General features: G+C 36.0%; 2 protein-coding genes across 2 annotated transcripts; one reads left to right on the forward strand and one right to left on the reverse strand.

The window, feature by feature from the left end:
• Positions 1-384: 384 nt before the first annotated feature.
• LOC108577387 (hydroxyacid oxidase 1) lies at positions 385-6,599 on the reverse strand. Its single transcript, XM_017940531.1, has 9 exons — positions 6,354-6,599; positions 6,123-6,264; positions 5,788-5,939; positions 1,686-1,941; positions 1,373-1,501; positions 1,169-1,301; positions 956-1,072; positions 765-876; positions 385-688 (listed from the first exon to the last, which is right to left on the reverse strand). Exons 2-9 carry the CDS (start codon positions 6,257-6,259, stop codon positions 621-623), a joined length of 1,104 nt encoding a protein of 367 aa, XP_017796020.1. The 5' UTR covers positions 6,260-6,264; positions 6,354-6,599; the 3' UTR covers positions 385-620.
• On the forward strand, positions 2,517-4,651 carry LOC108577386 (N-acetylgalactosaminyltransferase 6-like). Its single transcript, XM_017940530.1, has 2 exons — positions 2,517-2,784; positions 3,007-4,651. Exons 1-2 carry the CDS (start codon positions 2,554-2,556, stop codon positions 4,633-4,635), a joined length of 1,860 nt encoding a protein of 619 aa, XP_017796019.1. The 5' UTR covers positions 2,517-2,553; the 3' UTR covers positions 4,636-4,651.
• Positions 6,600-12,664: the final 6,065 nt, after the last annotated feature.

The following is a 12,664-nucleotide window of genomic DNA, read 5'->3' on the forward strand; positions in this document are numbered from 1 at the left end:
AAGAGGTAGAATAGAAGAAAAATATATAAAGAGTATTTTGCGAATTGAACAGAGAGAGAGAAAGATTGAGAGAGAGAGAAAGGCAAGTACTCTGCTGCATGTTTCGTGCGTTATGTATGTAATATCGACGTCAAAAATAGTCAATCTTGTTCCATTTCCAATGAATGCCCGCGGATGACCTTTGATGCGTGTACGCGTACGTACGCTTCGAGAATTGTGATATGTGTTCCGCTTACACGCATATATGAGATATTCAATAAAACGCCAATATTGTGAAAAAAAAGTCTGCAACATCAATTTCTTACCATTAAATATATTTCCACATTATATTTCCACGTTCTAATATATTTTAGTACATTTGTTCGATTTTAAATAGTCAGTCAACATAGGCGTAAAGAACACTAATTGCTAATAACATAAGCATAACATAAGTAACCTTGAAGTGATCTTGAAGTCATCTTTGATGAGATCTTGTCGTCATTTTGAAATATTCTTGAAGTAATCTTGAAGTTATCTTCAAGTAACTTTGAAATCGCTTTACAAATTACATTCACCAAAGTGGCCGATAATTTTTAAGTGAACTTATAATGATTACAGTAATCACACCTTAAATTCTTCCATTATAAATGGCTGTAGTAAGATTCGTGCTGTACCATGTCTCTCTGAACATCATGAACAGTCGCACAGCCTGCAAATTGATCGATAAGATTTATAATATTATGTTTTATCGAAATGATATTGTATATGCGCGTCTATGAACACACCTGTTAGTGCAAATGCCAAATCAATTTCCTTCCTAAAAATTTCGAGAACTTGCCTAGCACCCTTCTCACCATCATAAGACAGACCCCATAACATAGGTCTGCCAACAAATACCTATAAAGTACATAGAAATATATTCATTTTAATATATTCAATTTAAACTAGCAATTATAATGATTTAAAATATGTTTACCATTTTTGCGCCCAAAGCAAGCGCTTTTAAAACGTCAATTCCTTGCCTCACACCTCCATCCATGTAAACTTCTAATCTACCATTTACAGCTTTTACTATTTCCGACAATGCCTCAATCTACGAATGATGTTATTTTTATTATTTTTCAATTAACTATTTTCCAATTATTTGTCGACAGTATATATAAAGAAAACAGCTTTCTAAATAACGAACCGTTGCGGGAATACCGTCAACTTGTCTAGCACCGTGATTCGAAACAATGATCGCTTCCGCTTTATTCTCAATTGCTAAGAGCGCATCTTGTGGTGTTAAAATTCCTTTCAAAACGAGCGGCATATTTGTAATACTGTAAAAAATAACCGACTGAGTACCCTTTTCAATACAAAACAGTTTTGAACCACGGAATTCTGTACTAACCTTTTGAGCCACTTGATATCCTCCCAAGATAAAGAGGCATCGAACAAATTTGTGACGTATTCACTGAGTCCAGAACCAGAATTCGCATTATTTATTTTACTCGATAATTCTCCCTGAAAATTACCTAATCTGGAAATATTTATTTGTTATGTATTTATATATATTTTCATACAGATGGCAGCATCATCTTATCGTTACGAATAAATAGTATATCTCAATATATTCGGTACATACATATGTATATCGAAAGTGCCTTAAAGAGAGTCTATCTTTATATGTATCAATTTTTGATTTAATACAATATGACAAGTACCTCAAATGATTTGGAAGACTGAATTTGTTCCTAATATCAGATCGTCTGTCACCGAACAATGGTGCATCAACGGTAAGAACGAGAGCTTTAAAACCAGCACGTTCTGCTCGTTTGACTAAATTTAGGGTAACATTACGATCGTTATATATGTACAGCTGGAACCATTTTATTCCTTTTGGTGCCGCTTCGGCCACTTCTTCAATGCTACTTGTTGATATCGTTGAAAGCGTGTAAATTGTACCTGCTTCTTGGGCAGCTAGAAATGAAAATTTTCATTCAGCTTTATTTTTCAGACGTACATCGTTTGCAACTGAAAAATTACTTTAATATTTTACCAAGTTTCACAAATTTTCTTTTACTCAAAATCGTTTTTCAAAAGTACAACTACTTTTGCAGACATTGAACATCGATTTAATTCTTCGTAAGTTAGATATCATTTAAAAATTAAGTAATAATAAATAGACTTTTATAAGGTGAGCAACACGTAATAAATGCAATGAAGCGCTATTTAAAAAATCAATAACTACTAAGTAGCAGCGGAAGCTACGAATAATTAGTACTGAAATAGTTACGTCAAAGCTACAGAAGTGCAACCTACTGGAAGATGCATTTTTAACATATCGAATGCAACCAGTCATCGAGAACCACTTCGATCTCAGAGGATCGATCCTCAGTCGACGCGTGGCAACCGTGTCTGCTCCATGTATTTTATCGCTACAATTTACCGAAGGTTTCATATCGAAGATAGTAGCTGATAAGCTATACGAATTGTATACCCATGAGGTTAGTTTCGTGTAGCTAGTTCGCTAAGCCGGTGGCTTGTTAGCGGGTTTTCGCAAGTATCATCGCGCGACATGAGTGTATCACGATGATGAGAAGAAATGTAGTTAGCCTGATAAAGTTCTTCCTTCTGGCGGCTTTTACTGTTTTCCTGACCGTTGTTGTGTTTCGCTACGTACGAACATCGCCTAACCATGAAATTGTGGCACCGGTTGGCGACACCATGAAATTGCGACTTGCCGCATTGGTGGCTACCGAGGGTGACAGTTTAAAAAATTTGATCGATCCCAGACAGAATTTCAACGACCATCTTTATCAGGTACGGGTTAAAGACCTGCTCATTATTGGCGAGGTTGGCGCAAGTGAAACAGGTTTAGCGATAGCTTAACCTTCTGCATTCCACACACGCACCAGTACCGTATGGTTGCTTTTGCGAACCCCAATGCAAATGATATTATTTAGCGTTAGGATCGAATTTGTTGCTTTTTACATTAAAATGAAGATAGACTATGGTGTAACTTTTAAACAACATTTTTAACAGGATTTTGATGAGAAAATAGATTGGCATGATTATAAGAAAATTGAAGAGGAAGCAAAAAGAACTGGGACAGGGGAACATGGAAAGCCAGCATTTCTTTCACGGTCTCTTGATGCATTGAAGGAAAAGTTATATCAGGTAAATGGTTTTAATGCTGCTCTCAGCGATGAAATCTCAATGAATCGTTCAGTACCTGACATTAGGCATCCAGGTTGTAAGAAAAAGAAGTACTTAAGAAATCTTGATCCAGTCTCTGTGATAGTTTCCTTCCATAATGAACACTTTAGCACTTTAATGCGTACTTGTTGGAGTGTTATTAACCGCTCACCACTATCACTTCTTGAAGAAATAATATTAGTTGATGATGCTAGCACTAAGACAGAATTGCAGAAGCCTCTAGATGAATATATTGCAAAACACTTGCCAAAAGTGAAAATTGTAAGACTACCAGAACGTTCTGGGCTAATTAAAGGTCGATTAGCTGGAGCAAAAATTGCAAAAGCAAAAGTACTTGTATTCTTAGATTCTCATAGTGAGGCAAATGCTAATTGGTTGCCACCTTTACTAGAACCTATTGCACAAAACTACAAAACTTGTGTATGTCCTCTCATTGATGTGATAGCTTATGAGACATTTGAGTACAGAGCTCAAGATGAGGGTGCTAGAGGAGCTTTTGACTGGGAACTGTATTATAAACGGTTGCCATTGTTACCTGAAGATCTTCAAAATCCAACAGAACCATTTAAAAGTCCAGTAATGGCTGGTGGTCTTTTTGCCATCAGTGCTAAATTCTTCTGGGAGTTAGGTGGATATGATACACAACTGGATATATGGGGAGGTGAACAGTATGAGCTATCATTCAAAATTTGGCAGTGTGGAGGCCAAATGTATGATGCCCCTTGTTCAAGAGTAGGCCATATTTATCGTAAATTCCCACCTTTCCCCAATCCAGGCAAAGGAGACTTTTTAGGAAAGAATTATAAAAGAGTGGCAGAAGTATGGATGGATGAATATGCAGAATATATCTATAAAAGGCGTCCACATTTGAGATCACTGGATCCTGGAAACTTGAAAGAACAAAAAGATTTGAGAACTAAACTACATTGTAAACCATTCAAGTGGTTCATGGAGAATATAGCTTTTGATCTCGTCGATGTATACCCTCCCATTGAACCCGACGACTTTGCGTTTGGAGAAATTCGTAACATGGGTGTACCAGAGCTATGTCTCGACTCAAAGAAACGAAAAAAAGACGAGCTTGTTGTAGTTGATCTTTGCATAAAGGACAATCCTAAAATTGTAGGAGAACAAGAGTTCAGACTGACTTGGCATAAAGACATTAGACCAAAGGATCGTACAGAATGCTTAGATGTTTCTAGAGGAGATTCAAAAGCTCCAGTTACCTTATATCCTTGTCACGGGGGCCAGGGAAATCAATTGTGGCGTTATAACGTTGAAAAACAATGGTTGATGCACGGCTACACGTTAAGATGCCTGGACACAAGTCCCGCCAGCAAAAAAGTATTTGTAACCAATTGTGATTCGTCTTCTGCTACGCAAAAGTGGAGAATCGAGAAAGTGAATATGAAAGCTATAAATAACTGGGATAACGTGGGACCCAAACGACATTAACTCCACCGCCTTTTATTGCCGCAATTCTTTTAGTTTTTAAGGGTCTAATTTCTAGTTGCGTGTACATAAACGTACATTCGACATTCATTGACTAGTCATCTAAAACCGTAATCTCAGAGTTCATTTTTTTCTCTGTCGGAATACGTTAGAAAAAAAAACGTATTTTGAGATCATGAGCTTATTTTACACCTTGCAATAAAATGTACTTCGTTTTTTTTTTTAGTAATACTTACAGTATTCCTATGGTAACATTTTTTAACGCATTTGTATCGATGTAAATATTGTACGAACCCTCTGTTGTGCCTTAAACGTATAACTGCATTTAGAACTATATATATTATAATTACCAATAATTAATTTACAAAGTAAATTTTAGCTTCTATGCTCAATTTTTACCTAATACAGGACGTTTTTTTATTAATACGTATGTATAGTTAAGGATTACATAAGAACTGATCGACACACAAAGTTTCTTTATTGCCAAATTTTTAAGACAGTTAATTAAGTTTCTTTGACTGAATTGCAAACGATGTACTCTTATAATGTACAATCGAACGCGGAAAGAATAAATTGTTCCTTGTACAATTGGTTAAGTAAACGATTATTCATGTACAAGTGTTTCATTTACAATTGAAACATGGTTGAACAATAGTAATAATTTTCAAACGAAACAAACGACAATGTCTGCGAACATATCATCTTATTGCGTGTACCATGAATAATTAACAATTCAAAAACATTTTTATACAGTTCAATGCAGTTTTTTATGTATATTTGTACGTAAGGAGAAACTGACAATTTAGTTTCTGTACAGATTGGAATAAATTAAAGGAAAAATGTTATCTATTTTATAAAAAAAAGGAAACAAAAACCATGTACTTGTTTATTCAACTTCTCTGTGTTCTACGTTGTAACAAACTTACGAACGTAAACAAGTCCAACTGTGATCGTCGTCGATTAATCGATCGCAGCACGTGTTTGCAACTATTTTTGTAAAATACTTGCATAAGTCAATAAAAGCATTTTTATTAAATCTACATTACGAGATATAATAAATGTGATTGATGTTCAAAGACCAAGTATAAAATAAATGAAAGTACAAAACATGTAATATTACAAAAAAAAAAAAAAAATTAAATGAAGTAAACTTACCTCTGGCGTTTCCACATTCGCCATCCGGATGTGCCATGCGTTGCATAGCCGCTGGTGCAACGGCCAATGGCATTGAGATTTTCTCTCCTAAAATCGTGGTAGTCAAGTCTCTTCTGGAAACATTCCTTAAGAATCTGGGCCTTATCCTGTATCTGCAAAACAAAAATTTCCCATTAAACAAAAGAACAATTTCTTTTCGAAGTTTTTTGCGTCATGTCGAATGTAAGTTCTGGACATCAATAATAACTTTTAATGTTTTGTATTTAATGTATGTCTCTTACTTTATTCAAAAACGTTCAATTTTTTTTTTGCAAACTCTTCTTTTTAATACCTACTTTTTAAAAGCCTCCGTGTTCAGTCTTAAACTAAATTGTTCACCAGCTCCAGAATTATAATAATCCCTTACGGAGGGTGTTAAGTGCGTAGAAGCATACTTCTCGAAGTCCTCTACGCATATCATTTGTTGAGCCATGGTGTCTGAGAGGACAAATGGAAATTTAATTTCAAATAACCAATCGATTCGATTTATATCATATTTGTTGAATATAATGTAAAAAATTAATTACTGGTTCAACGAAAGTAAATACTGTAGTATATTAATAAATAAATAACGACACTCGCGCAGAACTGGCACGTAAATTATCCAAAAGGTGAATAACAACCGGAGAAAACGTTCGATTCAAAGAAACGTCACAACACTTCACAGTGAACGTAACACTCGATCTCTCTACTCTCGAACGGTTGCTCCGCGAATCGATTGATTTCCTAGCGAGGAAAACATACGATTAAACCGATTCGGTGGTCCCGGCCAGTTGGACTTACAACTAGTGACTGAAAGCAATGCGAAATCGTTGAAGATAACCCCTAGAGTTAACGTGTTCACAATATTACTGATAAAACAGTTTGCTTTATTTAACTACGATGTATTGACTTTGTTTATCTTCATAGAATTAATGAAAGAGAGTCGGTATGTTTCGCTACTTTCCGGAAGATGAATAGCTCTTTGTGCTCCGCAATCTTTAGAACCCGTAATTATACAAATATTATCGAGCAAGTATGCCCATCGTTAGGTATTGCGATTACACAACAGGGAGATCATATTTCGTAAACAATGATCGTATTTCTTCGAGAATTCTTTGGGGCTTGTGTTTCATGAGGAATTTGTGCAAAAAAGTAGTCGAAAGCGGAGAAAAAGTTTGTTTGTGGATTCGTGAAACTTACATAACGGGTGATCGACGATAAAGGTGTAAGTGTCAGTGTGAATGTCGTCCATTCACATGATCGAAAATTCGATCCGCGTGACTCTCGTCTCTCACAACTTTAGTATGTTTTTAAACAATACGCGCATTTTTGATAATATCGTCTACCGATTAGATGAGAAATTGTCACGTAAAAGCGAACACAACATCGAATTGTTGAGTCATAGAACACTTGTCGATATTATTACTAATATTGTACTCGTGTTACAGCTAGCATCCTTGATCCGATCAATAGTTCATAAATCCGTAGTTATCGTACAATTACAATTCGTTATCGGAACAATTACACAACTTGAAACTTTGGATTCTAGTTGAACGACCACAAATTTCACGGATGACGGAATAAATATTCAATATTGATAAAACCACTTCAGCAATTTCTCAGCCGAATAATATTTTTTCTACGACATGTACGACGTAAACAATCCCCTATCTTTTTGTTTCTCTGCAAGGAACTTTTTGCACTGACGAAAAAAAAAACCGCGATTGATACACACCCGAGTGGAATTATAGGAGATTTTTTCGATGGATGGAAGATGGAAGTGGAAAGGAAAAAGTTGGTTGATTAAATTTTTTCGTAATTTCTTTTTAAACTGTACTTTATTACATTCTGTTAGAAATAATACACAAAAGATTCTCAGGGGGCGACGAAGCTTTTCATGCCGATCACGCACGGTGATGAATTGTCGCTCGATCGAGAAATCGACGGCCCCGTGGATCATCGTGCGGCAAACCGTCATCTGCGACCCCCACGTGTGTGGATAATCGATCGCGCCCGATGAATCGATAATATACAATTTTAATTAATATTTAACTTATTAAGAGTCTGCGAGGGACCATAAATATATATATATATATATATATATATATATATATATATATATATATATATATATATATATATATATTTATTTATTTATTTATATATAGAAAAGCGCGTCGATTTTCCTACTCTTTCTCGATTTATATCTCCTTTTGTTTACATCCTCGGGGTCGCAGACTCGGTTGGCCAGATTTGCGATTAACGTTCGAGTAAGTAAAATGTTTACGTAAATGCGCCTATTTGAAAAAACGAATAATGTCAGAAAACGACGTGAGCGGTTTACATTATCGATTTTTAGTCACCTTTAAAGCGTTCTGTTTCTCGGGTTACGTTTTCTTTCACGTCTATCTCTGTTTACGGGAGGATTCGTCGATCACCTATAAGACCACTTACGCGCGCAATTCAATTTAAGGAATAATTGTTCCTTTCCTCTCTTTTCTTTTTGTCTCTTATTTTCCTCGTTTTGGTATTATTCTCGTTTGAACGTCGATATTTGGTGCTCATGTAAGAAGCGAGTGTTTAAGTTCTGGTTCGAGTCGGTTTATCGAGTTTCCTTCGCGTTATGAGAACGCTTAGAAGTATTGCATCTCGATTGTACAGAGAATGAAGTATATCTCACAGTAGCTCACGTGGAACGAGCGTTTCCTTTCTACGATAAATATCAATGAAAAGAATATATTCTTCTCTATTTTTAAACATCCTACCTGTTTATCTCGAGAATTTTCCCCTAAATTAATAAATATTTCGGGAAAATACTAGAGATACTAATAAAGATTCGTCAAATTCTGACATTCTCAAGAGAAAATAGATATCGAAGTTCGTCTAGGAAGAATTGTTCGATGAATAAAATTGGGAAAATGGAATTGAAACGATAACCCTATGCGAGAGGAAAGATTCCAAGTGTGCGAATTTCGCTTTCGGATAGATTGGTAACCAAGGAAACGGTGATTCAACAACGTTCCGCTATCGTTTCACGCTTAGAACGTATGAGAACGAAAATGATGCTCTCGTGGTCGGTCAGGGACGAGACACAATCTGGTAGGAGCACCATGGGTTGAAGGGCACCATCGCATGGTGATTTATCTCGGTTCGATATGAAAGCGATATTATGAACACGCACGAGATATCGATTGTTGCTCGCATTCACGTGGTTCAGGTGGGAAAAAACGCAGCTTGACGAAAGTCGTGAGACGAGGACGAGCGAAACGACACACCAGCATTACGATTTTATTCGTGCTTCGTCGAATAAGTAATAGAATTCTCATAGATTATTCTTCTGAAATAACCGTTTTTATGAACTACCATAACCAAACTTTTCATTATCTGTCCTAACCGTTCCGTAGAATTCTACTATTTCTTAGTCACCACGAAATCCTCCAAAATAAATGTATGGAAGCAGATGGAAAAGCGACTTTGAAGATATTCGTGTATATTCGTCCTGTGAATATCTCATAGTTGTTTTTTTCCATTGATCGTCAAATTCGAACGCGCAACTGACATTTTCCCAGTGATCGATTCCAGTGCGACGTCAATCTCGATATTCTGTTACGAGACAGAATGAAGTTAGTGCGGTTGCGCCGTTAACGTACCACTGTGAATCTCACTATCGATTATTTTCTATGATCTGATCTTTCTTCTGTGTTCAGTGCGAAAAAATCGTTGAAAGAGGAAACTCGAATCGATTGGACATCGATGAAAAAGTTCGGTGGCTCGGTCCTAATATAGGACAGCGGAAATTAGGTATTCTATTCGATATACATATCTGTGGTATCGTGCAATACTTCGTAACTAACGATTAAGATTATTCTACAGCGATGTTGGTCGAGTCGACTTCTGATAGACGTTACGTCGATATTTCATTCGACTATACTTCGTAGAAAGAACCACGGTTAATAGTCATCTGTAAAACAAGTTGTATCATACAACTCGACGGTTAGTGTAGCTATGATTAATATTAAAAAACGTCTCTCGTGAATACAACCGCACCAATCTCATTGCAGAATTAATCGAAATTGTAAAATGAGCAGATATAGAAAGAAACATTTCTGTTTCTTTCCTCCCTCCGGAAAAAAAAGAAAAAGAAATGAACAAAAGCGTGTATTTGACGGACAGAGCACATGTATACACACTTCTACATTTGGTTTCAAACGAAATCAGCTCGAAACCGGCTGACTCGATTATCAACGCTCTCGCAGACGTGCCTAGCAAAATTTCACGTTCCGTTTTTTTGTACGCCTCGCTATTAATCCGATCGGACAGACATCCGTCGCGCGAGTGACGAACGAGAAAAAAACGTTTTCCAAAGTCGAGTCGGACCACGATTTCGAGCTTTACATAATTCTTCCTTATCTACCGGCTAAGTTTCCACGCGATCTCGACCGTTTCGTCATACCACTGTCAATATATCAAACGATCGTATTCGCGAGATCACGCGAGTGAAGCCGGAAGCTCCATGAAAACGATACGCTCTCTCTTTCTCTCGTCGGCCCTGCTACGATCTCTCCTCACTTTTTTCGATTTTTCACGTGTTTGTTTCGTGCACGGTAACGAATTTCGTGAAGTGAAAAATGATTATGCCAGGTCACTTTTTTTCTTTCTTTTTTTTTGGTTGTAGATTCTTCGTTTATTAAAGTCATTTCTTTAGACACGTGCTGGAACTGAGAACCGTAACAGGGTTCGATAATTTAGGTATTTGCCTCTGTTTTATTATTTGTAAAACACAGACAAAGAACGATCCGTTTTAATTCACAAATTCATAGTAAAATTGTAAAAGGAAGATTGAAATAGGCAGGTTCGCTAGGGAAAGTCTAAGGTTACGTTGAACCACGAAAGATGTCACTGAGTAAAGGGCATTCAGAGGTCACACACACGACTGTGTTCTTTTAAATGGCAGTTTACTATTTTTCTCGTATGAATCACGCTAGGCTATTGCTGTTTTTTTTTTATTTGCAGATTAAAAGGAATCGTCCTCTGTATCCTTCTTTAAACAATGATCAATGAACAATGCGATTCAAGATTCAATGACAATTAAGGAGACGTGTAAATTTGATAAAGTTCAGTAGTATCAAGTAACGCTTAAGGCGAAGAACGGGCTCTTGCGTGCGTTAACCCTTTGCAATCCAATCTCTTTTCGCGTGGAAAGGCAGTTTGGAATAAATTAACCCTTACGATGTCATCGACCGGTATTCTAATATCAAAATTCATCGATCATTTATTTAATTGTTGATATTTATGGCCAATTCAATTTCTTTCTCTTTTTAGGTTTTTTTTTACACACAATATTACAAAGGTCAACATCAAAAAGGTTAATGCGATTGTAAATTCATCGCCGAATAAAAGAAACGCTTGAAACAGAAGAATGTAGGAGCGCAAAGGGTCGGCAATGAAATCAGTACGCGTGTAAATACATTGACCGCTTAACGAGGTAGTTTCATTGTTGAATCGGTATTTCGTTTTCGTACACTTTTTTTTTCCTCTTCCCTTTTTATTCATTTATTTATTTTTTAAATTTCTTTTTTTGTTTTTATTTCGTTCGTCTTTTTCATTCTCGAAAATCGAGAAAACGGCGGAAGTGTTTCATGATGGTTGTTCTGGTTACCATTACAAATGATTACTAAAACAAACTGAGGCTTATAGTGCTTAGATAGTACCTCGGGAAATCTCGTTACGATATATATATATTTCTTTATATCTGAAAGAAAAAAAAGAAGAAACAAAATCGTTCGGACAATTGTCGTGACTGTGGAGAGAAAAATGTAGAGAAACTTCGAGAGATACGCTATACGCTACTAAATGAACGAGGTTCGTTAATCTCCTTCCGTTTATTTAATTTTACTGACTAGAGCGTCGATCGAGTTAATACATAAAATTACCTTTACAACTAAAACTAAACGGACATCGACGAGGGACTCTTTTCTTCTTCATTTTTTTTTTTTTTTGTCTTTTATGTCATTTTACGTCTTATGAAAGTTCACTTCGTGTAACGTTCCAATTGTTATAATTGGTTTTGTTTTTTCTTTGTCTCGTTTTCGTGTCTTTTCTATTCTTTTTCTTACGTATCGTTTTCCATAAGCATAGAACTATGCAATTTGTATCTTTTTTTTTTTCTCTTTTCTTCAATGCTTCACATGCATTTGCCTTTGATTTTGATTTCGTGACGTCGTTCGACAAACATCGTATCGGTGTCACTTTCGCTTGGTTATCGAGATTTAAAAAAATGTTTCGTTTCGTTTTCTGTTTTTTTTCTTCTTTTGCATTATTTGTTTATTTCTTAGTATCGTTTTATCGTTGTTCTCTCGTAAAAACGCTCCACGCAAAAAAAAAATATCTTATATCCGACCTTTGTGGTGTCGATTACAAAAACGAGCACGTTTGTTCGCAGTTACCGTACTAAGGATGGCCGTCAATGTTGATCGACTCTCGTGAATCTGTCGTTGTTTGAACAGAATTCAGTGATATAATACGAATGCTCGGATAAGTTCGATGAAATCGCTCGGAATAAGTTTTGTCGGACAATAGTTAAATCGTGAATTGGAACCATGTGCCCGGCTGTCACATTTTATATCCACACTCCTACTTTTTACCATCGCTCGTTCGAAAAGAAAGGAAAACAGAAAAAATAAAATATGAAAGAAAGAAAGAAAGAAAAAGAAATGACATTATAGTAGTATCATATCATGACACAAACTTCGAGGTTCGACCACTTATATGTGATATTAACTGTTTGAAAAGTAATCAAGTTATATATGTATATCATACAAGACGTGTTACGCTTATTCTTTTTTTTTTTTAGCGT

This window comes from Habropoda laboriosa, unplaced genomic scaffold (genome assembly GCF_001263275.1).
Source record: "Habropoda laboriosa isolate 0110345459 unplaced genomic scaffold, ASM126327v1 scaffold648, whole genome shotgun sequence".
NCBI classification, from domain to species: Eukaryota; Metazoa; Arthropoda; class Insecta; order Hymenoptera; family Apidae; genus Habropoda; species Habropoda laboriosa.

Excerpts from the sequence above, each read along its gene's own strand:
- LOC108577387 (XM_017940531.1), bottom strand. The coding sequence starts at position 6,259 with ATGGCTCAACAAATGATATGCGTAGAGGACTTCGAGAAGTATGCTTCT. Across the intron at positions 1,502-1,685 it reads AGTCTTCCAAATCATTTGAG|ATTAGGTAATTTTCAGGGAG; the intron begins GTACTTGTCATA and ends AAATATTTCCAG. Across the intron at positions 877-955 it reads TTGCTTTGGGCGCAAAAATG|GTATTTGTTGGCAGACCTAT; the intron begins GTAAACATATTT and ends TGTACTTTATAG.
- LOC108577386 (XM_017940530.1), top strand. The coding sequence starts at position 2,554 with ATGATGAGAAGAAATGTAGTTAGCCTGATAAAGTTCTTCCTTCTGGCG. Across the intron at positions 2,785-3,006 it reads TCAACGACCATCTTTATCAG|GATTTTGATGAGAAAATAGA; the intron begins GTACGGGTTAAA and ends CATTTTTAACAG.